This window comes from Neoarius graeffei, chromosome 9, assembly GCF_027579695.1.
Source record: "Neoarius graeffei isolate fNeoGra1 chromosome 9, fNeoGra1.pri, whole genome shotgun sequence".
Lineage (NCBI taxonomy): Eukaryota > Metazoa > Chordata > Actinopteri > Siluriformes > Ariidae > Neoarius > Neoarius graeffei.
The window spans coordinates 83,506,473-83,533,914 of NC_083577.1; the positions used below are offsets into that span (position 1 = coordinate 83,506,473).

A 27,442-nucleotide genomic window follows, 5' to 3' on the forward strand; every position below is an offset into this window, starting at 1 on the left:
CCAACTGCTCCCCAGACTCCTCTAGACATGTTGTACATCACTCTGGATAAGAGCGTCTGCTACGTAAATGCGTGTAATTATGGCTTCAGTATGGACATGAATGCTTAACATAATGTTGTAATTCTGACGTGACATGAACACCGTAATAAGCAGGATATCAGGTGTGTATCAGGTGTAGAGGGGTGGCCCCAGCCAGGCGTTAGGAGCAGAGGGTTAACTGGGAGCTCTGTCTGCCTGCAGTACATGCTCTCGCAGCAGACCATAGACGCCCTCAGAAAACCCGCCTTCGACGTCTGGCTGTGGGAATCCAATGAGGTAAGATTCACTAATGCTGTGCTGCTTGTCTTTCTCCTCTCTTGTCTCTTGTTTGCCTTCGTATTCTTCCTCTGTGTGTGTGTGTGTGTGTATGTGTATGTGTGTGTGTCTAAATTTGTCCGGATTGTACATGGGTCTGTGTGTAGTATCATCTGTCCAAAGAGACGATAGACGCTTTGAGACAGCCGATCTTCGATGTGTGGCAGTGGGAACCTAATGAGGTGAGGCCAGGGAGGCCATTAAACATTTATTGTTCCCTAATATGTAAATATTCATGAATCCATTAGATGCTAAATATTTGTCATTTCACATTAAAGAAGAATAATAGTCATTCATTACATACCCAAATTAAGATATACCATATATACAGTTATTCCACGAAATCAAGTCATATATGAGCTGATAGCCGACGAGGCGTGTAGCACCAAGTTGACTATAATCCATATACGACAAGATTGAGTGGAATAACTGTTTTATTCTATCCACATTCACTGGATTTTGAGAAATGGAGCATTTTTATTTTTCGCAGATTTGATAAATAAAATCTTTATACAAAACGTCTGACAAAATAATTTCCGCTTAGACTGTAAACAAACTGGCGAAATGACAGGAGCAATTTGTGAAAAATGCTACAATAATATTCATTCATTCATTCATTCATTATCTCTAGCCGCTTTATCCTTCTACAGGGTCGCAGGCAAGCTGGAGCCTATCCCAGCTGACTACGGGCGAAAGGCGGGGTACACCCTGGACAAGTCGCCAGGTCATCACAGGGCTGACACATAGACAACCATTCACACTCACATTCACACCTACGGTCAATTTAAAGTCACCAGTTAACCTAACCTGCATGTCTTTGGACTGTGGGGGAAACCGGAGCACCCGGAGGAAACCCACGCGGACACGGGGAGAACATGCAAACTCCACACAGAAAGGCCCTCGCCGGCCCCAGGGCTCGAACCCAGGACCTTCTTGCTGTGAGGCAACAGCGCTAACCACTACACCACCGTGCCGCCCGCTACAATAATAATTATTGAAAAATAAAAAAGATACATTCTCACCATCCAATACTTTTATTCCATATTTTGTTGCTTTTTTGTATTTTTGGGGGTTTGTTTACAAGTAGAGTTTTTATTTTGTCCTCGGTTGGTTCAGCAAAATGGTTCCACCATTTTGTTTTTCTCTACTCACGGTATATGAGCTGATATCCTAGTAGTAGAGTAGCCAATCAGAGCGCATGATTGCTCATATCCAGTGAATGTGGATAGAATAAATACAGATGTACCATATATGCAGGATATACAGTATTTGGAAACTCCTTATGAAAGAATATTTAAAAAGTCTGGATAAAACCTGGATAGAGGTTTGATTTTAAACGTGATAGCATTTTTTTAATTTGATGTGAAATGCTTTTTTGGTCTCACCAGGAAAATTATTTCATTTTATTTCATTTTTCCTTAGGAAAGACATATAACATGATGGGGTTTCCTAAAGTGTTTTATTCTTATAAAACTCTGGTAGTCAGTGATGGGAATGAGGGCATGGGAGCGATGCTTTTTAGCACTTGTCTTGGTAAACTCAAGTCCTTGAAAGAAAGCAGAACCAAAAGACCTTCGCAACACTTTCACTGTCTTATGTCTGTTCATGGACAAAGTCACTGGCAGTTCTCTGATGTCTGTTGTCTCATCAAAAACCATTCACTGAAACAAACAAATTTAAAAAAAAATTATAAATTGACTTCTGGATTAGATAAATTGACTTTGCCTGCGACCCTGTAGAAGGATAAAGCGGCTAGAGATAATGAGAATGAGACTTCTGGATTAATTTCAGACAAATTTGCCCATTCGTCAGTTACCTCACTCATTCTCCACACCTCCTCCTCCTCCCATTCACAGTTAACGCTGAGCACACCCACACTGCTATGGTTCCATTCATACCACATCAATAGCCCCCCAAGCATAACTACGTCATCACTTGTTTATCGCAATGCATTATGAGGGATAGCCAGGGTTGGTAGTTGTGCAATATAACAGATGTTAGATTAATTTTACGTCAGAGCGATGTGAGAGGAGCAATTTTGCCATGCTCTGTTATTGAAGACAATGGAATTGGTGATTTAAAGAGGTGGATAACATGTCAAGGGTTTACAGCAGGAAAATCAGAATCTAAATCCAGCTTGGTGAGAAGATAAGACATAAGTGACAAGAATTTGTACGACCTAGAGCTCGACTGAGTCTACCACACTGTATACAGTAACAACAACATCATCAAATCTCAGAATGTCTTATCAAAACATTTATAAATGAGTGATTAGTTAAATAAAACTTGATATCAGGAAACATTAAAAAAAAAAATATTTGGAAACCCTCTGATCATGCCGTGTCTTCAATAAATGCTGCTAGTGAGGTACACTGAACATTATACATTATGCAAGAGAGAACCCTTGGTGGTTTGGGAGTTTTATCGGTCCGACAGGCTTGTTTGGCTGCCGAGTGCTTCGGTACATTGAGAGGCAAAGACCGAAGATGCTTCCTTGTTTTATAGACTTTGGAATATCGCTAGTTTCAGACGATGAACAGTGTCGATTGTTATAACCATCTATAACCGAAGGTCGTTCCGCAGACCATGGAAATATTGCTGGGTCACAGTTTAAGTATATCTTTTTCCCATCGGAGAAATGTAAGCTACAAACACTTGTCCATTTCGATTCAGTTCGAAGGTTTTCATTTTTCATTGTGGATTAAACTTATCTATTTCTTTCTTCTCTTCTTCTCAACTGGCAGCTGATAAAAGCTCAAACGAGGTGTTCTCTTTGTTGTGGAGACACAGTAAGGCATACAGCAATTCATTTTAGGCCTCATGGTTAAAATCGGTTAGACAGAACAATGCAGGGTTTAACAAAGGCAAAAGTAAACAATATGATTGAGCTGACCCCGGGTATCGCCTATAATGCATTGCGGTAAACAAGTGATGACGTAGTCAGGGGTTAGGGTTATTCATGATTACATTTGTTATTAATTATGAACCACACATTTAATATTATCGAACATCAGTGAAACAAATTCTTGTTATCATGTATATTATAGGAGCTACAGTGCCTTGCAAAAGTATTCATCCCCCCTTGGTGTTTGTCCTGTTTTGTCGCATTACAAGCTGGAATTAAAATGGATTTTTGGAAGGTGAGCACCATTTGATTTACACAACATGCCTACCACTTTAAAGGTGAAAATTGTTGTTTTATTGTGACACAAACAATAATTAAGATGAAAAAAACTACAACCCAGAAATCTGGAGTGTGCATAAGTATTAACCCCCTTTCGTATGAAACCTCTAAATAAGAGCTGGTCCACCCAATTCACTTCATAAGTCACATAATTAGTTGATTAAGATCCACCTATATGCAATCAAAGTGTCACATGATCTGTTACATGATGTCTGTATAAATCAACCTGTTCTGGAAGGACCCTGACTCTGCAACACTACTAAGCAAGCAACATGAGAACCAAGGAGCCTCCAAACAGGTCAGAGACAAAGTTGTGGAGAAGTATAGATTAGGGTTCGGTTATAAAAAATATCCCAAACTTTGAATATCCCATGGAGCGCCATTAAATCCATTATAGCAAAATGGAAAGAATATGGCACCACTACAAACCTAACAAGAGAAGGTCCCGCCCACCAAAACTCATAGACTGGGCAAGGAGGGCATTAATCAGAGATGTAACAAAGACACCAAAGATAACACTGAAGGAGCTGCAAAGATCCACAGCAGAGATGGGAGTATCTGTCTATAAGACCACTTTAAGCTGTACACTCCATAGAGTGGGGCTTTATGGAAGAGTGGCCAGAAAAAAGACATTGCTTAAGAAAACACATTTGGAGTTTCCCCAACAGCATGTGGCAGACTCCCTAAACACATGGAAGAAGATTCTCTGGTCAAATGAGACTAAAATTGATCTTTTTGGCCATCATGGGAAATGCCATGTGTGATGCAAACCCAACACCCTGAGAACACCATTCCTACAGTGAAGGATGGTGGTGGCAGCATCATGCTGTGGGGATGTTTTTCATCTGCAGGGACAGGAAAGCTGGTCAGGACTGAAGGAAAGATGGATGGCACTAAATACAGGGCAATTCTGGAGGAAAACCTGTTTGATTCAGCCAGAGGTTTGAGACTGGGACGAAGGTTCATGTTCCAGCAGGACAATGACCCTAAAAATACTGCTAAAGCTACACTGTAGTGGTTTAAAGGGAAACATTTAAATGTCTTGGAATGGCCTAATCAAAGCCCAGACCTCAATCCAATTGAGAATGTGTGGCATAACTTGAAGATTGCTGTCCACCAACACAACCCATCTAACTTGAAGGAGTTGGAGCAGTTTTGCCTTGAGGAATGGGCAAAAATCCCAGTGGCTCGATGTGCTAAGCTAATAGAGACATACCCCAAGAGACTTGCAGCTGTAATTGCAGCAAAAGGTGGCTCTACAAAGTATTGACTTGGGTGTGTGTGTATACCTATGCACACTCCAGATTTCTATTTTTTCATGTTACTTATTGTTTGTTTCACAATAAAAAACAACAATTTTCACCTTTAAAGTGGTAGGCATGTTGTGTAAATGAAAGGGTGCTCACTCCCCCAAAATCCATTTTAATTCCAGCTTGTAATGTGACAAAACAGGACAAACACCAAGGGGGATGAATACTTTTGCAAGACACTGTATATACACTGAAAAGACCCACCAAAAGGATGAGTAGATCCTTAAAGGTTTACTGAATCATGTCTTGCATTCATTAGAAAGCTTTAATCCATGTGAAGGATTTGGTGACCCAAGACTAGGTGATACTGGTATTTTTTATGCTAGCGAGGACTTGAATGAAATTAACCTGAAATTGCAAGAGGATTGAAACGACCATTCATCTTGGTTTGATACAAATTAATTGATAGCGAATACGAAGAAGACGATGACCATGGTGTTTGGTTCAGCGAAGCGTTTATCTAACACCTTATTCAGTAATAGTTTATTGTCTTTAAAGCAGTCACATTTGGAGAGTGAGAGCACACCAAGTATGAAATATCTAGGAGTTACTTTGGACCTCTCTTTGAGCTGGAACGATCACACTGACTACCTGTGCTCTAAAATCAGCAAGAGATTAGGGATATTGGGACATTGAAGAAACTATATTGATACCAAGACCAGCAGGATGATCTTTAGCTCAGGGATTCTCAACCTTTTCTGCTGTAAGGCCCACCTATTCATACTTGTAACAAGTTGGGGTCCATTAAAAAAGATTCCCAATTATTTTGGCTCACCTATTCTATTAGAATCTAATAATCTATTGTAAAATGTATTAATGGATGCAACATCACTCCCTGTTACAGGTGGGGGCCCAGGAATTAAATAAATACAATAAAAACAAACTGTTGTTAATTGTAGGTATTGTATTTAAAACTGTATGGATGTGCCAGAAGCCAAACCATACATGCAGGGCATTCTCAGTCAAAAGGGATTAATGATCCACAAGTGGAGTCTGGTCCATTAACAAAATAACTTATTTCCATGTTTGTGTTCAGCAAACAAGCAAGTTATTAAAACCAAGAAGTACACTCAAAAGAAGTGGATATAGAAACCACTCAGTGGGATTAGATCCTTACACACTAACAAAGAAGAATTTTTCTAAGGAATTCCCTGACATCTCAAACTACCCTGGTGGTGCAGACATCGTTTTACATGGACAAACAGATGAAAACCTTGAAGATCATGGAGACAAACAACTTTTTATATGTGGCTGGGTTAAAGATCTAGGGATCAGGACACTACAAGATAGACGGCTGGAGACGGATCTAAGTCCAGGAAGAGTGTTTATTAGCAGGCGTGATATTTACAAAAGCAAAACAGAAAGCAGAGTATTTAAAAAGTGTTATAAACATGGTTAGAAACAAATGTGACCGTGATAATACTTCCCAAAGCCTCTGTGAAAACAGCATCCATATCTGCGTTTGCTGATTGCACTCAAATCGGTATCAGGTGTTTCTCATAATGACTGGATCCCAAGAGCGAGCACAACACGCTCCATGAGCGTGTGAGGCCGCTCAAGCTGCACCAGGTTCAAGCACGCAAAAGCACGGCAGTCAAGTGTTCACCTGCTGTGTGACCACAACTTTTAGCTCACGTGTATGTATATCGCTGCCAAAATGCCTCATTTTCATTGATAACTCATCGCAAAGCATCACAAGCTGTCATGTGACCATAGCTTAATGAGGTGGATGTAACGTCGGATGCAACCCAGTAATGGTACCCTACTATGAGTAAAAATTAGCTTCAACTTGAAAAAAAAATTCACAGCCCACTAGATGGCACTTCATGGCCCTCTAATGGGCCACGGCCCAGTGATTGAGAAACATTGATTTAACACCTTGTTTTTACCTCTCTTCGAGTACTATGATGTGGTCTGGTTGAATGCAGATGTGACTAAGTTGGAAAGGCTCTATCGTTTGTAGAAAAGAGGCTCATGTTTGATACTCAAGAAGAAAATCAGGGATGAACTTTCTGAAGTCCTTTTCAGAAAGCTATTGTTGAAAGATGGAAATTTAACAAATGTCTGATGGGGTACAAATGTATGAACGGACTTCTACCAGAATACCGATGTAAAATTTTTGTTAAAAACCCTGATGTCCATAATTCTAACACAAGAGTAAAGAACAATATTCATATCTTGAAAATAAACTCAGAATCAGGACACAGGAATTTTGCTTTTTCAGCAGCCGTGTTATATAATTCTCTGCCCGATGATGTTAAAAACTCTGAGACAACTAAGAAATTTAGAATTAACTATTGGAAACACTTTTCTGGTATTTAGATATATTTTTCTAAATGGAATACAAATTTTATTCATCATAAATATTAATCATAATAATATGTCTGTCTTACTATATTGTATATCACCTATTTTATATTAGTTTTATATTTTCTGAATTTAATAATGTAGCTATAGATTATTAGCATAAGTTTATACACATCTCCAATGGAAACCAGCGTCAGCTGAGTGGATCTTGTGTTGAATAAAGTTGTTATTATTATTATTAACCAAACTGTGGCAGCAGGGGCATGGCCTAACATCAGTTTGTGAATGGAGGGCGGGGCCAAGGAAGGTGAGTGGCAAAGTCAATGCACCTGTGGTTAATTAATGTTGTGTGTCTGTGTTGTTACAGTGGTGCCAAAACCCTGGAGTACAGAAGGGAACCCCCACATGGAGTCCTCCCCATTCAAGGAGCTCATCATCATCTGCTCATGTCAGCAGGGGTTTTGAATGCCACCCCAGTGGACCCTCCTCATGTCACCCTCACAAAGATGGGCCCGTATGGCGATCTGGAAGCTCCTGCTGATGCGAGCAGATACCGGAACGCCTGGTGATCTTCCTGCTGGGCCAGCATCAAGGCTTCAAAGCATTGCTTTTGCTCCTTCCGGAGGGCGGTCAGTGCTTGATGCTGGTTCTGCTGGGCGGTAGTGAGGGCATGGATGAGCTCCTTGAATGGGGGGCTCCACGAAAAAAGAGCTCCATGTGGGGGTTCCCTTCTGTACTCCTGGGTTTTGGCACCACTGTAACAACACAGACACACAACATTGATTAACCACAGGTGCACTGACTTTGCCACTCACCTTCCCTGACCCCGCCCTCCATTCACAAACTGACGCTAGGCCACGCCCCCACTGCCACACAAACATATTACCAATAAACTGTACGTTTCTATCTGAGATGCCATTGGTCCATCTACAGATGAGATGACCTTCTAATCTGATACTCTATGTGTTTTGTACTGTAGATGCTCAGTTGTCTTGAACACATGTATCATGATCTGGGCTTGGTCCGAGACTTCAACATCAACCCTATTACACTGAAGAGATGGCTGGTAAGGAAAGCTCCTGGACTGCTTTGCAGTGCATTAATGAAATACTATAAAATAATGTTTGTGAATTAAAAAAATGTATTTGGTCATGTTGAATTAATTCTGTCCAAATACTTTACTTGGTTAATTACCTCCACCAACTTTGTTGGAGAAGGTTATGTTTTTGACAACACATCTCAAAAAAGTTGGGACAAGGCCATGTTTCCCACTGTGAGACATCCCCTTTTCTCTTTACAACAGTCTGTAAACGTCTGGGGACTGAGGAGACAAGTTGCTCAAGTTTAGGGATAGGAATGTTAACCCATTCTTGTCTAATGTAGGATTCTAGTTGCTCAACTGTCTTAGATCTTTTTTGTCTTATCTTCCGTTTTATGATGTGCCAAATGCTTTCTATGGGTGAAAGATCTGGACTGCAGGCTGGCCAGTTCAGTACCCGGACCCTTCTTCTACGCAGCCATGATGCTGTAATTGATGCAGTATGTTGTTTGGCATTGTCATGTTGGAAAATGCAAGGTCTTCCCTGAAAGAGATGTCGTCTGGATGGGAGCATATGTTGCTCTAGAACCTGGATATACCTTTCAGCATTGATGGTGTCTTTCCAGATGTGTAAGCTGCCCATGCCACATGCACTAATGCAACCCCATACCATCAGAGATGCAGGCTTCTGAACTGAGCGCTGATAACAACTTGGGTCGTCCTTCTCCTCTTTAGTCCGAATGACACGGCGTCCCCGATTTCCATAAAGAACTTCACATTTTGATTCGTCTGACCACAGAACAGTTTTCCACTTTGCCACAGTCCATTTTAAATGAGCCTTGGCCCAGAGAAGACATCTGCACTTCTTGACCCTTACACACAGAGATTCTTCCAGATTCTCTGAATCTTTTGATGATATTATGCACTGTAGATGATGATATGTTCAAACTCTTTGCAATTTTAGACTGTCGAACTCCTTTCTGATATTGCTCCACTATTTGTCGGCGCAGAATTAGGGGGATTGGTGATCCTCTTCCCATCTTTACTTCTGAGAGCCGCTGCCACTCCAAGATGCTCTTTTTATACCCAGTCATGTTAATGACCTATTGCCAATTGACCTAATGAGTTGCAATTTGGTCCTCCAGCTGTTCCTTTTTTGTACCTTTAACTTTTCCAGCCTCTTATTGCCCCGTCCCAACTTTTTTTGAGATGTGTTGCTGTCATGAAATTTCAAATGAGCCAATATTTGGCATGAAATTTCAAAATGTCTCACTTTCGACATTTGATATGTTGTCTCTGTTCTATTGTGAATACAATATCAGTTTTTGAGATTTGTAAATTATTGCATTCTGTTTGTATTTACAATTTGTTCTTTGTCCCAACTTTTTTGGAATCGGGGTTGTAACATATGGAGCGTGTCACCATAAAATTAGTCCAGATTTGAAATGAGAGTGCGTCAAAAAAAGACCCACATATTGTTTTATAAGTTTTGCCATAAATGCATTCCATAATCAATAATATATCTGTTAACAAAATATTATAATGCAAAACAACCTATAAATGTGAGACTTTGTAGGCCAAATAATTTAGATAGATAGATAGATAGATAGATAGATAGATAGATAGATAGATAGATAGATAGATAGATAGATAGATAAAACTTTATTGATCCCTTTGGGAGGGTTCCCTCAGGGAAATTAAGATTCCAGCAGCATCATTACAGATAAACAGAGAAAAGAAATAGAGAAAAACTTCTAGATAAATTAAGTATTTACATATACAAGTATAAAAAGAATAAGATATGGGGAAGAGAGGAAGGGGGGAGAGAGAAGAGGGGGGAAAAAGGAAAGGGGGGGCCCAGCAGGAGAGATATTGCACTTTATATTGCACATTATATTGCACATTGTCCGGTATTGCTTATTGTTAGGCTAGGCTACTGCTCCTTCCTGTCCTCTGTCCTCTTGTTATTCCCCCCCCCCCCAGAGAGGAGTTGTACAGTCTGATGGCGTGAGGGACAAAGGAGTTTTTAAGTCTGTTCGTTCTGCACTTGGGAAGGAGCATTCTGTCACTGAACAGACTCCTCTGGTTGCTGATGACGGTGTGCAGAGGGTGACTGGCATCGTCCATGATGTTCAATAGTTTGTCCGTAGTCGTCTTCTCTGCCATCGTCACCAGAAAGTCCAGCTTCATGCCGACCACAGAGCCGGCCCGCCTGATCAGTTTGTCCAGCCTGGATGTGTCCTTCTTGGATGTGCTGCCCCCCCCCAGCACACCATGGTGTAAAACAGGACACTGGCGACCACAGACTGGTAGAACATCCACAGGAGTTTCCTGCAGATGTTAAAGGACCGCAGCCTCCTAAGGAAGTATAGCCTGCTCTGTCCCTTCCTGTATAAGTGATTGGTGTTGCAAGTCCAGTCCAGCTTGCTGTCCAGCCACAGCCCGAGGTTTTACAGCTGATTTTACAGTTTGATTTTCTTCTAACTTAATTTTCTCTTAAGATGTTCATACCTCCAACATTTTTGCTAATTTCTCTGGATTGGCTGCACCAAATTTAACAAATGACTCCTAATTTTAAAGATAATTAGCTATCGAGTTAGAATATCCAATAAAATATAAACCAAAAACAACATGCTTGATACAGTTAAAGCGAGACGGCCTTTCAATTTCATAAAATTAGTGAAATTTAGTTCTCTCTGAAATGCGGTCATTGTGATATATGTTTATTTCTGTAATATCTCACAAAATATCAGGCCATTCTGTGGCTGGGAAGTTATTTAATTTGAGGGGATTAAAGTAAATAATGTGCATGAAATCGCTCACTTGGCGCAGTCAAGCAGACAGAAGACGTCCGTGTGTGCATGTGCAGGTTTACCTTCTTCTTCTTTTGGGTTTTACAGCAGCTGGCATCCACAGTGTTGCATTACTGCCATCTACAGGTTTCCCTTTGAGCGTGCACTGACAGTTCCATCATTCTGTCGCTAAACAAACAGCTGATCACACCGAGGTGCTTGCTGAGCGCCGATATTTATTAGTTTGGTCCTGTGTTTCCTTTCCTTCATATATAACATAACATCTTCTCGCTTTCCATCACTGTAGTCGGTCTTTCACGTTTCATTCCCACACTCGTCCTCCATTTTCTCTCCTGTTTCAAATTTGATTGTATTGCATCATGGTGAAGCAGGAAAAAATAGTGGAGAATTTAGGGCCACGTGGCTCTAAATTCATTAATTGTTCTATTTTAAAAAAAACTAATAAAATTGGAAGTCTGTGATTCGAATCCAGTAGCTTTCGGTCCACTAAACAAAAATAACTGGGTGTCAGGGAAAATTATTTTTATGACCTACACTTGAAAAATCTGAAAGGCAGTCTAGCTTTAATTTATCACAGTGACAAAAGATGCCATTTGACCAGTAGCCACTATCATCACTGCTGTCTTGGGTTCAGTACAGAGACAGTGTCAGTGATTTTAAAATTGTTAATACACAATTTGTGTTAGTGTTTCTGGAAAACAGTTTCTTTTTAAAGAACTCTAAATTGACCCAAGTGTGAGTGAATGTACACTCATTGTCCACTTTATTAGGACCACCTGTACATTTGCTCATTCATGTATGCTCACTGAAACGAGAAAGTTAAAGATAGGAAAAACATCATCTGGACTTTTTCCGATATTCGACAGCCCGGCTTCGGTGAACCTGTGCCGACTGTACTTCAGATTCTTGTTCTTCTCTGGCTGAAGTGGATCCCAAAGTGATCTGCTATTAATCTGCTTGAAGATTTGAAATGTGCATTCTGAGATGCTTTCCTGCAGCCTTCCTGTTATCTTAAACCAGTCAGGCAATTCTCCTCTGTCCTCTCTTGACCTAAAGTTCTTGACCTGTATCTGTATGTCTTTCAACATCGTGCTGATGCCGTATGATTGGCTGATTAGATAATTGCATGAATGAACATGCAGCGTACAGATGTTACTCATAAAGTGGATGTATTGCTGCCTTCCTTGGATAGGTGCCAGACCCCTGACAGAATGAATAAATATATGTTAAGGAGGAAATATAATGAAATAAAGGGATAAAAGAATATTATGTACAGTAACTACATATGAAAGACCTGTGCAGTTTTATATACAGTATAATACAGTATGATATTAGCATTATGTAATGATACAGTAATTTGCACATTGTACCTGTACCTGGGACACATCATACACTTTGTGTAGTTGGTGTGGAGCAATGAAGGAAGTCTAAAGTGCTACAGCGAATCATGTGTCTGATTGTTTAGGGTTCCAATGCCAATTGAGTTAATAGTTCACTGTTGGCTTGTTTGAATCCATCCACACACATCAGCATGTCATGTCATTACAGACACGTTTAAAAATGATCTGCACGGTGGTGTAGTGGTTGGCACTGTTACCTCACAGCAAGAAGGTTCTCGGTTCGAGCCCAGTAACCGACAGGGGCCTTTCTGTGTGGAGTTTGCATGTTCTCCCTGTGTCTGCGTGGGTTTCCTCTGGGTGCTCCGGTTTCCCCCACAGTCCAAAGACATGCAGGTTAGGCTAATTGGTGACTCTAAATTGACCGTAGGTGTGAATGTGAATGGTTGTTTGTCTCTATGTGTTAGCCAGGGTATACCCCGCCTCTCGTCCATAGTCAGCTGGGATAGCTTGCCTGCGACGCTGTACAGGATAAGCAGCTACAGATAATTGATGGATGAATTCTTTCTGCATCCTCTTACAAACTTTTTTCTCTTCTCTTTTTGGTTTAAAGCTCTGTATTCATGACAACTACAGGAACAACCCATTTCACAACTTCCGCCACTGCTTCTGCGTCACACAGATGATGTACAGCATGATCTACCTCTGCAACCTACAGGTAATTGTTATGGCTGGGTTCTTGCCGAACTGATAATTACATCATCAGTTTTTCTCTGGCTAATCAGACACAAGGTACGCCACCACTCTTGCCAGAGCAGTTGGGGGTTAGGTGCCTTGCTCAAGGGCACTTGAACCAGTCTTTGCTGGTTCAGGGAATCGAACCAGCAAACTTTTGGTCCCAAAGCTGTTTTTCTAACCATTTGGCCATGGCTTGGTAATACACTTCTGTAACCTGTATCCTTTCATCAGACATACAGTCACAAAAAGTTTGCATCCCCAATTACAAAATCTTGCATCCCCTTATGACAAAATGAAGAAGGAAACTTTGTTTAATTCACAGCAAGAAAACATTGTGTGTTTGATTTCACAGATTTACCTTTATCAGTACAAGTAACAGAAATTATTGTATAAGCTTTAGCTCTAGATGTCATACACGGTCTTTTTCAGATCAGTTTGGCAAATCAAGACGGTCATGACCATTTCTTTTCAGGCTATTTTCATGTTGGTTTTACCTAAAAGGATTTAGGCATTTTTTTCTCATCTCATCTCATTATCTCTAGCCGCTTTATCCTGTTCTACAGGGTCGCAGGCAAGCTGGAGCCTATCCCAGCTGACTACGGGCGAAAGGCGGGGTACACCCTGGACAAGTCGCCAGGTCATCACAGGGCTGACACATAGACACAGACAACCATTCACACTCACATTCACACATATGGTCAATTTAGAGTCACCAGTTAACCTAACCTGCATGTCTTTGGACTGTGGGGGAAACCGGAGCACCCGGAGGAAACCCACGCGGACACGGGGAGAACATGCAAACTCCACACAGAAAGGCCCTCGCCGGCCACGGGGCTTGAACCCGGACCTTCTTGCTGTGAGGCGACAGCGCTAACCACTACACCACCGTGCCGCCTGGATTTAGGCATTTTTTGTAATCAGTAAATTGTGATATTTTTGAATTACATTTTCATTGTTTCCGTTTACAAAACCATGGGGGAGGGGGTGCAAACTTTTGCCCTCAACTGTAAAAGTAGTTTTAGATTGATGTTCATTTAAATGATCAAAGGTTACTAAATATTTTAATTAACAGACGGCGATATGTCGATGATGGTAGAGCGTCTGTCATTATTCTCGAGCTCTGTCTTCTTCCAAGCTCTTCTAGCATGAACAAGACAGTCAGGATTAGAGGAAATACACAGAAATAGGAAGCACACAGAATAATATTTGAGAAGACAAAAGAATGATCGAAGCAGGGTTAAGGAGAGGAAAGGATCTAACACATACTGGCAACTGTAACATACGAAGACAATACTGGACTCTGGATATGCAGAGAAGTACAAGAAATAGATGAGGGAGTCAACTCACCTAAAACGCCTAAAAATGAAAAATAATATATGCTAAGCAGGACAGAAAGGAAATGAAAGGAGGAGTGTGAGAGGAGTGGAAAGGAAGGGAAGGGAGGGGTGGAGTGCCGAGCAGATGTATAAAAAGGTGAAAAAAAAGAGATTCTGCCTATTTAGAGATGCTCTTTAGCCCCTCATTTTTCTCTTCACGCTTCAGTTGCCATGGACATCTATTTTGAGGGTTTCTTCTTAATTATCCGGTCTATAATGAGTGCAGCCAGTGGATAGAAAATTGCTTCCTCCTGTTCTCAAGAACTGGGGAATATTTAAATTCCCCCCACACAGACACATTTGCATTTTGTTTCCTTAAGATAAATAATTCTTCATGTATATCTCTAAACTTAACCACTAAAAACCCGAGTTTATTTGTCTCAAATGATCACTCTTCATTTTAATTTATCTTAATATTAAATACTGATTAAATATTGAGTTATACTGTGAATTATTTAGTGAATCGAATGGGAAAGGTGTGTATTTATAAGAGGAATGAATGTCTGAACCCACCAATGGGTCCTGAGTGTTTATGGCCTAACCTGATTAAATCAAAGAAATCAAAGTCCTTCCCACGCCATGTGGCGTGTAGGGTGGCGCCAATCTCCGTTTCCGTAGCCCTCGGCCTCTCACATAGCTAGGGTTACAGTGAAGGGCGGGTCCTCTGGTAATCGTGAGAATTTGACTCCCCACTCGCATCTGTATTGCAGCGTGCCTTGCCAGATGGCAGTAGGTACCATTTTTATGATGGTCTTTGGTATGACCAGACCATGAGTAGAACTCATGATCTCCCGATCGACACGCTAACCACTAGGCGACTAGCTGGTATTAACCTAATTAAACTGCATGTTTATCATGAGGAGGTGTGATGGCATGATTTACTCATACTACCCGGAAACTAATTATCAAGAACAACAAATTTTTATACCACAGCAATTTGCCAATGGTAAACATTGTTTTATTATTTTTTTAAAGAATGCTTTTTTCTTCCTGGGCGACACAGTGGTGTAGTGGTTAGCACTGTCACCTCACAGCAAGAAGGTTCTGGGTTCAAGCCCAGTGGCCAATGGGGGCCTTTCTGTGTGGAGTTTGCATGTTCTCCCCGTGTCTGCGTGGGTTTCCTCCGGGTGCTCCGGTTTCCCCCACAGTCCAAAGACATGCGGTTAGGTTAGCATGGGGTGGCCTTAGGCTGAAGTGTCCTTGAGCAAGGCACCAAATCCCCAACTGCTCCCTGGGTGCTGTAGTATAGCTGCCCACTGCTCTGGGTATGTGTGTGTGCTCATTGCTCACTTGTGTGTGTGCATGTGTGTGTTCACTGCAGAGGATGAATTCCACTGTGCTTGAGTGTGCATGTGACAAATAAAGCCTCCTTCTTCTTCTTCTACCACTCAGTGCCAGCCAATATTATTTAAATAACAGACTGTAGAATGCCATAACTGACCAATCAGAATCAAGAAAGCTGTGTAATAAGCAGAGGTGGACAAAGTACCCAACTTCATTACTTAAGTCAAAGTACAGATCCCGCTGGTCAAATGTTACTCCGATACAAGTGAAAGTTGTCCAGTCAAATTCTTACTTAAGTTAAAGTACTGAAGTATTTGCTTTTAAAAATACTGAAGTATTAAAAGTACATTTTCTGTCAACGCATCATTGTATTATTGCCACAACACTTACAAAACCTAATGCCTCTGAAGCAACCGACTGGATTTACTGACTAACTTGTAGAGCCTGTAAAATAAACACCTGGTAGAATACAGTGGGGAAAACAAGTATTTGATCCCTTGCTGATTTTGTTGGTTTACCCACTAAGAAAGACTCGATCAGTCTGTAATATTAATGGTAGGTGTAGTCTAACATGCTGAGACAGAATATCACAAAGAAAATCAAGAAATCGACTTTAAAGAATTTTTATTAATTTATTTGCATTTTATTGAGGAAAATAAGTATTTGAACCCTCTTGCCAAAAGGACTTAGTACTTTGTGGCAAACCCCTTATTAGCAAGCACAGAGGTCAGACGTTTTTTGTAGTTGATGACCAGGTTTCTGCACATATTAGGAGGAATTTTGGTCCACTCTTCTTTGCAAATGATCTCTAAATCATCAAGATTCCGTGACTGTCGCTTGGCAACTCTGAGCTTCAGCTCTCTCCATAGATTTTCTATAGGATTCAGGTCCGGAGACTGGCTGGGCCACTCCATGACCTTGATATGTTTCTTCTTCAGTCATTCCTTGGTTGCCTTGGCTGTATGCTTTGGGTCATTATCCTGCTGGAAGACCCATCCACGACCCATTTTAAGCTTCCTGGCAGAGGGAAGGAGGTTTTCACTTAGGATTTTACGGTACATGGTTCCGTCCATCCTCCCATTGATACGGTGAAGTAGCCCTGTGCCCTGTGCAGAAAAACACCCCCAAAACATAATGTTACCACCTCCATGCTTGACAGTGGGGATGGTGTTCTTGGGGTCATAAGCAGCATGTCTCTCCCTCCAGACACGACGGGTTGAATTGATGCCAAAGAGCTCAATTTTGGTCTCATCTGACCATAACACCTTCTCCTAGTCACTCTCCAAGTCATTCAGATGTTCATTGGCAAAGTTCAGGCGGGCCTGCACATGTGCTTTCTTAAGCAGGGGTACTTTGCGAGCACTGCAAGATGTTAGACCATTGCGGTGTAAAGTGTTACCAACTGTTTGCTTGGTGACTGTGATCCCAGCTGCTTTAAGATCATCCACTAACTCTGCCCGTGTTGTATTAGGTCTATTTCTCACTGTTCTCATGATCCTGGAAACCCCACAAGGTGAGATCTTGTTTGGAGCCCCAGACCTAGGTCGATTGATGATCATGTTGTGAGTCTTGTACTTGCGCACAATTGCACCAACAGTTGTCACCTTAACGCCCAGCTTCTTGCTAATGGTTTTATAGCCCATACCAGTCTTGTGCAGGTCTACAATCTTCTCCCTTAAATCCACAGAAAGCTCTTTAGTCTTTCCCATGTTGGAGAGTTTGGAGTCTGACAAACTGATTGATTCTGTGGCCAGGTGGCTTTTATACAAGTCATTAGTGATATCAGGTGTCTTCAATTTAGGTGACAAGGTAATTTGGAGAGTCTAACTTGTCTGTATTAACAAGAACTCTTGATGGTTACTAGGGGATCAAATACTTCTTTTTCTCAATAAAATACAAATAAATTAATATAGATATTTAAAAGTTATTTTCTGGATTTTCTTTTTGATATTCTGTCTCCACATGTTAGAATACACCTACCATTAAAATTACAGACTGATCAAGTCTTTCTTAGTGGGTAAACCAACAAAATCAGCAAGGGATCAAATACTTGTTTTCCCCACTGTATTACAAAATGAAACACAACTGAACTGAAAAAGAACCAGTGTCATTTTCTTTTTTTTTTATTGTAACACTCCTCTCCACCCCCACAAAGCAGCATGGTAGTGTTCTGACCCGGCTCTGGCAGTGTGTGCACACATGTACGTCTAAGTCAATCAGGAAGACAGTGGAATAGCTGTAAATGCAGCTTGCTCAGAAAATAAAAACGACAATCCAACCTGATTAAAACCCAGGTCCACACCTCGAGCTTAATAACTGCCCAACAGCAACACTGCTTTAAGCAAAAAAAAAAGTGCAAGACCATCATCTGACATCAAAACAAAAAATTCCAGCAATTTGTTGTTACTGACTAGTAAAATACTGTCCATCTCACAGGTCTCACATATGCAAGTGTATGTATTCAAGCACGTATGAACCTGCCTGTGGAATCATGACAGTTTAATGTTAAGCTAGCTAGTCAGTGAAGCTCCACCTGACATGCTCGCAAAATCTTTTCAAACTTGAAATCATATTGGGTAGCTAACGTTACTAGAAAAGAAAGATTTCTACATTCTGTTTATTTGGCAAGATTATGCTAAAACATTTCTGAAAGGACTTCAGATAAGTTAATGTTATTCATGTTAGCGTAACTCCATTTTTACATGCTAACTAACAGTGTCCAAGTTAACTAGCTATGTGTTATCATTAGCCGTGGACAAGACAATGGCAACTTGGCAGGAAAATCCATAGAAAGTCATTTGACTAACCAGACTGTATAGCTATTGCAATGCTATTGCTAGCTCTAAAAGCACACACAACTTCATTGCAAGCTTTCTCTTGGAATAAAATGTTTACAGACCTCAATATGCTTCCACAGGTTGGACGGCGAGTTTTTGTAGGCTGTGATGTGGTTCGTTTTAGGCAAACAAAACAAACATTTAAAATGAAACAACTCTTTATTCCTTTCAGAAAACCGAAACATGGGTTCTAGCTATAGAACTGTGGGTGTGTGCGTTCCCCAGAAGATCCGCCTCCTTCCATTCTGCCATCAACTGATCGTGTTAAATAATGCTGCGGAGAAATCATTTATCTTGATTTTATTCAGTCTATGGAGGTGACGTGACCCTAGTGATTACTGATCGTCTGTCTCAGTGTCACCTGCGAAAAAAACAATCGCGTTTTAGAAAAGAAAAAAACATCCACTTTCAAAGCCGCTTCATAGTAACGAGTAATGAGGACCTTGATAGAAATGTAGTGGAGTGAAAAGTACGATATTTGTCTTTTAAATGAAGTCAAAGTCATAAGTTGCCAAAAAATTAATACTCAAGTAAAGTACAGATACTCAGAAAGTGTACTTAAGTACAGTACTCAAACAAATGTACTTCGTTACTGTCCACCTCTGGTAAGAAGGGTTAACTACTGTATTATGCTTTATGGTAACTGCTTATTGCAAATTTAACTATGATTCTGGCTTAATTTTACCTCGGTGCCTTACTAGTTATGTTCTTCCTTTTGAAAAATACTACCATGGGTATCTACGTGGTTGAAAACCACAAGTTTTTAATACTGCATTTATAATCAGTGTACTGTAAAAGGAACTGCAGTAAAGTTGAGGTTTGTTTTGTTTCCCCCAAATTACTATGATCTCTAGACTTAAAGACTTACTCAATCAGTAACAACAACAATAATCATTCTGTCAGAGTTGTCTGAGGGTCCGATGCCTTTATGATGTTATGTTACTTTGTTCCAGGATTAAAATAAATTTTATAAAATTACATCTGCTGACCTGATGACCACCTGTAGTATATCCAACTTAAATGAGAAGGGTTTTTTTGGAATAGTTTACACTTTAGCAGGCGTAATTCCGCTATACTGTTTACATTTAAGCAAATTTCAGCAGGGGTTCGGTGGCAGTAGCCCCCGCATTATCTTATCTCATTATCTCTAGCCGCTTTATCCTGTTCTACAGGGTCGCAGGCAAGCTGGAGCCTATCCCAGCTGACTACGGGCGAAAGGCGGGGTACACCCTGGACAAGTCGCCAGGTCATCACAGGGCTGACACATAGACACAGACAACCATTCACACTCACATTCACACCTACGCTCAATTTAGAGTCACCAGTTAACCTAACCTGCATGTCTTTGGACTGTGGGGGAAACCGGAGCACCCGGAGGAAACCCACGCGGACACGAGGAGAACATGCAAACTCCACACAGAAAGGCCCTCGCCGGCCATGGGGCTCGAACCCGGACCATCTTGCTGTGAGGCGACAGCGCCAACCACTACACCACCGTGCCGCCCCCACATTATCAATAATAAATAAAGAAAAGCTTACCTTGTTCTATTATATGCCGAAGTCATCAAAATTGGTGTTTGTCTGTGCTTTGGGATTGGTTGTTTGAGGGTTAGGGTTAGCGTGACTTCGCATATTTTAGCACCCGCTAAAGTGCAGTAGTCCCTTTCTTTTAGTGCTATAGGCATCATACGTCACACTGCACTCATATTTTTTTCAGGTTTGTCATTTTCAGTTGTAGGACATACAAACCATAATATTAGTAATCCTACAGTAAACCATGTGTGTTTTCCAGGAAAAGTTTACACAGGTGGATATTCTAATCCTCATGACTGCAGCTGTGTGTCACGATCTAGATCATCCTGGATACAACAACACGTAAGATCATCCCAAAAACACATTCATTCATTCATGCATAAATATTATTACTCTCTATATTTTTATATACAGTATTATAGACTAGAGCCACTGCAAGACTGACCAGGAAAAAATCAGTTACCAAAGATGAATGAGTAATATATATTCAATTTTCTCTCTCTCTCTCTCTCTCTCTCTCTCTCTCTCACTTTCATTCTCAGGTATCAGATAAATGCACGGACAGAGCTGGCAGTAAGGTATAATGATATTTCTCCTCTGGAGAACCACCACTGTGCTGTAGCCTTTCAGATCTTCTCCCAGCCAGACTGTAACATCTTCTCCAACTTCGATGCTGAAGCTTTTAAACAGATCCGTCAGGTGTGTTTGAGTCAGTGTTGTAGTTGAGTCACTAAACTTCAAGTCCGAGTCCAGTCTCAAGTCCCCAGTGTCAGAGTCATTAAAGAAAATTTCAAGTCGAGTCCGAGAACAAGACTCCATCCGTACCATGTGACGGTGTCTGTTGCTGCCTTTATGTGAAAGCATCTCTGCTACTGTGTTGGACTAACGTTACTGCTCGACTGCACCATTTTAGTTAACAGGCTACAGATAAAAAGCTCATTCATTGCTCAGCAAGCCCCGCCCACTATCAACAGGGCAAATAACATGAGAGAGGGTTAACACTAGCTAGTTCATCGCTCAGTAAGCCCCGCCCACTATCAACAGGGCAAATAACATGAGAGAGGGTTAACACTAGCTAGTTCATCGCTCAGCAAGCCCCGCCCACTATCAACAGGGCAAATAACATGAGGGTTAACACTAGCTAGTTCATCGCTCAATAAGCAAGCCCTGCCCACTATCAACAGAGCAATGAACATAGCGTGTCACTTCCTTCTCTGGGTGGAGTCTTACCAAATGACGATTGAAGTTCGAGGTTGTCCCCGTCGTCTCCTCAATAGTTCTTCTACATATGGAACACATAGCAGTGCATTTTTTTCCCACTGCATGAAAAGTTTGTAGAAGCAAAGCGGACAATCCTAGGGGCTTCTCTACAAGCATTTTAACGCCATTAACGTTAGTTTGTTCCTGAACATGACGTTGGAACAGGTGAACGTGCATTCTCTTGCACAAAATTAGTATAAAATTTATGTAGATATAAATATAAATATCTTATGGCGACCCTGTAGAACAGGATAAAGCGGCTAGAGATAATGAGATGAGATGAGAAATTATTATGGCATGTTACAAAAATATATAAAAAAAATCCAAGTCTTCGTCTCCAATTTATGAATCTGAATGCAGTTAATACACGAGTCTGAGTCATTGGTGCTCAAGTCCAAGTCAAGCCCCGAGTCCTTAAAATTCGGACTTGAGTACTACAAGCCTGATTTGAGTGTGTAATAAGATTGAAGGTAATGCACATAGTAACAAATAACCTTATGCAGATGGCCCTTTAGGATCAGTTCTAGCCTTTAGTGCTTTTAGGAACAGCATTTTCTTTCATCATTTATAATTCTTCCTCGCTTATGATGACAAAGCGATCGGCCGCAATTTTGCCAAGTCACTTGAGCTGATTATTGAGAAATAGTCCGAATCTCTCGACCAATCAGCACATGTGATTTTCTATAATCACCTGCATATTTATACTAAATGATGTTAAATAGATGTATGGAACATTTTGCACTCAGAAATGAAAGTCTGCTTTTTGCATTATGGCTTTCTGATGTCACAGCAGGACAAACCTTTATTTACTTCAGTCACTTTATACCTTCAACTTTCTTGAACAGGGCACCATCACTCTGATCCTAGCTACAGACATGGCTCGGCATGGCGAGATCCTCGACTCCTTCAAACAGAAGGTGGAGAACTTTGACTACACCAATGAGGAGCACGTCACCTGTGTAAGCACTGAATTTATGCTTGTTCTTTGACAGCATTTACTAATAGAACAGATGTTTATGGGTGCACATGGTGTCCTGTGATGGACTGGAGTTCCACCCAGGGTGTATTCCCACCTCACGTCCAGTACTCCTGGGATAGGCTCTGGATCTACTGCCAGCCTGATCAGGATAGAGCGCTGACTGAAGCTGAATGAATGATTAAACAGGCACAGTACCAGTTAGATATTTAAGTTATTCCACGAAATCGAATTGTACATGAGCTGATAGCCAACAAGAAGCGTAGCGTCCAGTTGGCGAAAAGCCGTGTACGATGAGATTGAGTGGAATAACTGTTTTATTCTATCCACATTCACTGGATTTTGAGAAACAGAGCATTTTTATTATTATTTTTTGCAAATTCATATAAATAAATAAAAACTTTACATCAAATCTCATCTCATTATCTCTAGCCGCTTTATGTCTGACAAAATCATTGCTGCTTAGAATATAAACAAACCGGCAAAATGACAGTAGCAATTTGTGAAAAATGCAATAATAATAATAATAATAATAATAATTCTTGAAAAATAAAAAAGATACGTTCTTACCATCAAATACTTTAATTCCATATTTTGTTCCTTTTTTTGTCTTTTTTGTGGTTTTGTTTTCGAGTAGAATTATTTCATCCTCGGTTGGTTCAGCAACACGCTCCACCATTTTGTTTTTCTCTACTCACGGTATATGAGCTGATAGCCTAGTAGTAGAGTAGCCAATCAGAGGACACGATTGCTCATATCCAGTGAATGTGCAGAGAACAATGTTATTCTCCAATTTACTTTAAGATTATGTTCCAATACTTTTGCTCACCTAAATAATTGCATTGGTTGAGCAACACGCTCCGTCATTTTGTTCTTCTTCTTTAGGGTTTTTTGGTGGTTGGCAAAGCAACTTAAAGGTGCATTACTGCCACCGACTGGGCTGGAGTGGAACAGGAGATATGGGGGGGACTATATTCTTTTAGCTATTTCTGTTTCTTTAAATCCTTAATACCACCATTTTGTTTTTCTCTACTCATGGTATATGAGCTGATATCCTAGTCATAGAGTAGCCAATCAGAGCATGTGATAGCTCATAACCAGTGAATGTGGATAGAATAATAAGGTTTTTGTGTTTTGTTTCGTTTTTTAAACTTTAACCCCTTGGCTGCCACCCATAATTAATTGTAATTTGCTGGGCATATAGGACAAAAATAGGTGAGAACTGGGATATTTTGATAATCTTTCTCTAACTTGTTCAGAACTTTATATTTTTAATATTTGTATAGAAAAATCACAAAAAACATTGTTGTAGAGTAAAAATAACTTCAGTAATCAAAAACAACTTCAAAAACATCCAAAAAACCCCCCAAGACAACGGGTCTTGTCAATGAGAACCTGTCCATAAATATGAATTACTAGTACTTGAAAACACAATGTACACCAAGTAACTGGGTACCATTTTCATGATGGCCTTTGGTATGATCTGACCGTAAATAGAACTCATGATCTCCTGATCGAGAGGCAGACATGCTAACCACTAGACCAACTCACGGTAATGTACCACTGTGAAGTAAAAGTAATGTGCCATGTAAGGTACATAAAAGGAGGTGTTTATGACGAGTAGCGTACGTCATAAGGCACAGCAGTAAAAGATTTCATGATGTACATGACTCGTCCAAGGGCACTGAAGGGGTTAAGACTATTTGTTCCAATATTTTTGCTCACCTAAAGATTGCATTGGTTGAGCAACACGAGCTGCCATTTTGTTCTTCTTCTTTAGAGTTTTTTGGCGGTTGGCAAACCAACTTAATGGTGCATTACTGTCACCAGCTGGGCTGGAGCGTGGAACAGGAGATATTGGGGGGGGGGGGACTATGTTCTTTTAGCTATTTCTGTTTCTTTTATTTACTCAATACCACCATTTTGTTTTTCTCTACTCACGATATATGAGCTGATATCCTAGTCGTAGAGTGGTCAGTCAGAGCGTGTGATTGCTCATATCCAGTGAATGTCTCATATCTCACCTAAAAGTTGCGTTGGTTGAGCAACACGCTCCACCATTTTCTTGTTCTTCTTCTTTAGGGTTTTTTCTGGTTGGCAAACCAACTTAAAGGTGCATTACTGCCACTGACTGGGCTGGAGTGTGGAACAGGAGATATATGGCAGGGGGGAACTATGTTCTTTTAGCTATTTCTGTTTCTTTTAAATACTTGATAAAGCCACCATTTTGTTTTTCTCTACTCACAGTATATGAGCTGATATCCTAGTAGTAGAGTAGCCAATCAGAGCGCGTGATTGCTCATAACCAGTGACTGTGGATAGAATAAATAGAATGACTGTTATTTTTTCTGTGCCTGTTAGTTGAAGATGGTGCTAATTAAGTGCTGTGACATCTCCAACGAGGTTCGGCCGATGGAGGTGGCCGAGCCATGGGTGGACTGTCTGCTTGAGGAGTACTTCATGCAGGTGATGCAACTTTAAAAATGATTCAAATATTCATCTTCTATCCATTAAGAAGGTATAGTGTTTGATTTGTCACTTGTTAGATGGAGATAACTGAAGACATTCTTTTCTTTCCGAAAACCCTAATGTAGAGCGACAGGGAAAAGGCAGAAGGCTTACCCGTCGCTCCTTTCATGGACAGAGAAAAGGTCACTAAGCCTACGGCTCAGATCGGCTTCATTAAGTTCGTCCTCATTCCCATGTTTGAGACAGTGATGAAGGTGAGAAGATGATCAGGGTGATGTTTATAATAATGATTACTCTTATTAATCCTAACCATTGATCTCTCTGATTGATCTCAGTGCATAATAATGCTCTTTTAATCGGTGTGTTCCAGCTGTTTCCTCAGATCGAGGAGGTGATGGTTCAACCACTCAGAGAATCCCGAGACAGATATGAAGAACTCAAACAGATTGACGATGCCATGAATGAGGTCTGGCCTTCAGAAATGCTCTATTTTGCTTAATAAATTGGTTTCCTCTCTTTCAATAGCTGTTGCTCATCTTCATTCTTTCCTTCCAGGTCCAGAAAAAGAAGAGTGAGAACCTCACTATGGGAGGGAAAAAGAAGTGAGGTGAGTGTTCGGCAGCAGTGTTAAACTTCACAGCCCTTAAACACCACCAGTGACATCGCAATCTCAGTCAATCCATAGAGGAACCTGATTTAGGAATATTTCGAACATTCAGACAGTTTGATTTATTCCGACAGGCTTTTCTATTTGAGCGGTTGTATTTACAGCTGAGTGCAAAAGTTTGCATCCTCCCTGGTTTCTGAATGGAAAAAAGTGGAAATATTAGAAATATTACAAGTTTATATATAAATATAAAACATTCCAATGTGCTGAAATAAAATCTAAAAATTTTAATTATCTAAAATGACACCAATACATCTGGGGAAAAAATCAACAAGTAAAAAAAGAGAAAAGAACCAATGTTTGAAAAATAAAAGAGAAAGTTTCAGTAAAACCAAAAGCAGGAAGAGTTTTGGTCTCCAGAGCTGAATCGAAGATGACAAACGTCAAGAAAAAACTTGGGGATTGGCAAGTTGAGTTTGGACAGAATATTAAAAAACAAAAAATGAGACCATCAGTGACGGCGTAGTTCACTCCGGCCTTGTCTAGCCCAGAAGGAACGATCTAAAGTGGGCCACCTTGCGCAATAAATGTTGCAAGCTATATATAAAAGCGATATCCACCCTAGGAATACCGACCTATTTACCAGAAAGAATCCAAAACGGTGAGGAATTGACCGAGAAGAAGCGATTTTTTTGTTGTTGTTGAACTGCTGTTGAACATTAAGGCTTAATTAGTCCATAACATTATTAATAATTGTAATGAAGCAAATCTGGGTAGCAGTTCTATGCACCCTAGGTACCCCTACCTTCATGCCAGAAAGACTCAAAATCAGTGAAGAATTGAAGGAGAAGAAGTGATTTGTGTGGAAACTGCTCGTTAGGGATTGATTAATTACTCCATATCTTCATTATTAACTGCAATTATGCAAATTTGGGTAGAAGCTATATCTGCACCCTTGGCAGACCTACCTTCCTGCTAAAAAGAATAAAAATCGGTGAAGAATTGAGAGAGAAGAAGCGATTTTTGAGAAATGTGGACGACGCCAGACAGCACGAGGGCATAAACTCATCACCTGGCGGCCGGATGAGCTAGAATTGGAAACTTTTTCTTGTATCAGAGGAATAAACTACTTTGAGGTGTTTTTATAGGGGAAGAAATCCTTTGCAACACCGGACTGTCATTGATTATTTTCCAAGAACAGCACACCCTGTTGTGTTTTATTCTTTCTATCTGATTGTGTTTTGTTTTTTTTCTTTTTTTCAGTCGGGACAATTCACCGATTCTGAATCCGGCTCCTGTAGGTTGGAAAGCTGATGACTGTATAATGATGTGCTGGAAAACTTCCCAGACAATCAGTCCAAAGCCTCTTTCAGGGAATGTGAATCATCATCAGCGCACACACACACACAGGATGCCTAACATCGTTCCATAGATATTATTCTCTGCCTTGTTTTTATTTGCTTTTATATCCATATAAAAGATATTATTCGGGTTGTACAGATTTTTAGTCACTTGTCCTTTAATACAAAAATAAAAAAAGTTTTATGTATAAGTTTTTTTTTTTTTTTGTCTCATCATGCTTTAGGGACAACTTTGTTGCTGTTCTTATGCACTGATAGTCAAATACTTCACTCGTGTTTTAATGAAGACCACCTTAGTTGAGTCCAAAACTCAAGAACGTAAGACTAAGATCACAGAACAGGCTCGTATCTCCTTTTAGTCTGCGGCTCAACCGAAATATACTTCAAGATTTACACATCTACAGTGTATTATAGACGAGGACATCAACATTGCTGGCATGAAGAAGCACCAGTAGGCAGCATTACAATAGATCTGCCAACATTTCTAACAACAGAATCGTAGCAGAGAGAGAGAGAGGTATGTTGGTTGAAAACATCACTAGTTTTCCCCCCGAATGTGCACCAAGCAGCAAAAATCCAGTGTGGTGTGGCTCATACTTTTTTTTTTTTAACCAACCAAAGAGACCACAATTCAGTCGTCTTTTTTTCTGCTGGCTC

General features: G+C 40.5%; 1 protein-coding gene across 4 annotated transcripts in view; it reads left to right on the plus strand.

Moving 5' to 3' along the window:
- Positions 1–26,998, plus strand: part of pde9aa (phosphodiesterase 9aa) — a 118,199-nt gene extending 91,201 nt beyond the window's left edge. For 2 of the 4 annotated variants that reach the window (XM_060930394.1, XM_060930396.1), the window contains 11 exons: positions 241–315; positions 8,135–8,221; positions 12,958–13,062; positions 20,372–20,454; positions 20,655–20,811; positions 22,218–22,331; positions 24,710–24,814; positions 24,943–25,071; positions 25,188–25,283; positions 25,373–25,424; positions 26,688–26,998. In XM_060930394.1, the coding sequence (XP_060786377.1) occupies positions 241–315; positions 8,135–8,221; positions 12,958–13,062; positions 20,372–20,454; positions 20,655–20,811; positions 22,218–22,331; positions 24,710–24,814; positions 24,943–25,071; positions 25,188–25,283; positions 25,373–25,423 (1,002 nt within the window). In that variant the 3' untranslated portion in view covers position 25,424; positions 26,688–26,998. Of the gene's footprint in view, positions 1–240; positions 316–461; positions 537–8,134; positions 8,222–12,957; positions 13,063–20,371; positions 20,455–20,654; positions 20,812–22,217; positions 22,332–24,709; positions 24,815–24,942; positions 25,072–25,187; positions 25,284–25,372; positions 25,425–26,687 lie in introns of all 4 variants that reach the window. The other 2 variants (XM_060930393.1, XM_060930395.1) reach the window with 2 other exon arrangements.
- The last annotated feature ends 444 nt before the right edge of the window (positions 26,999–27,442 follow it).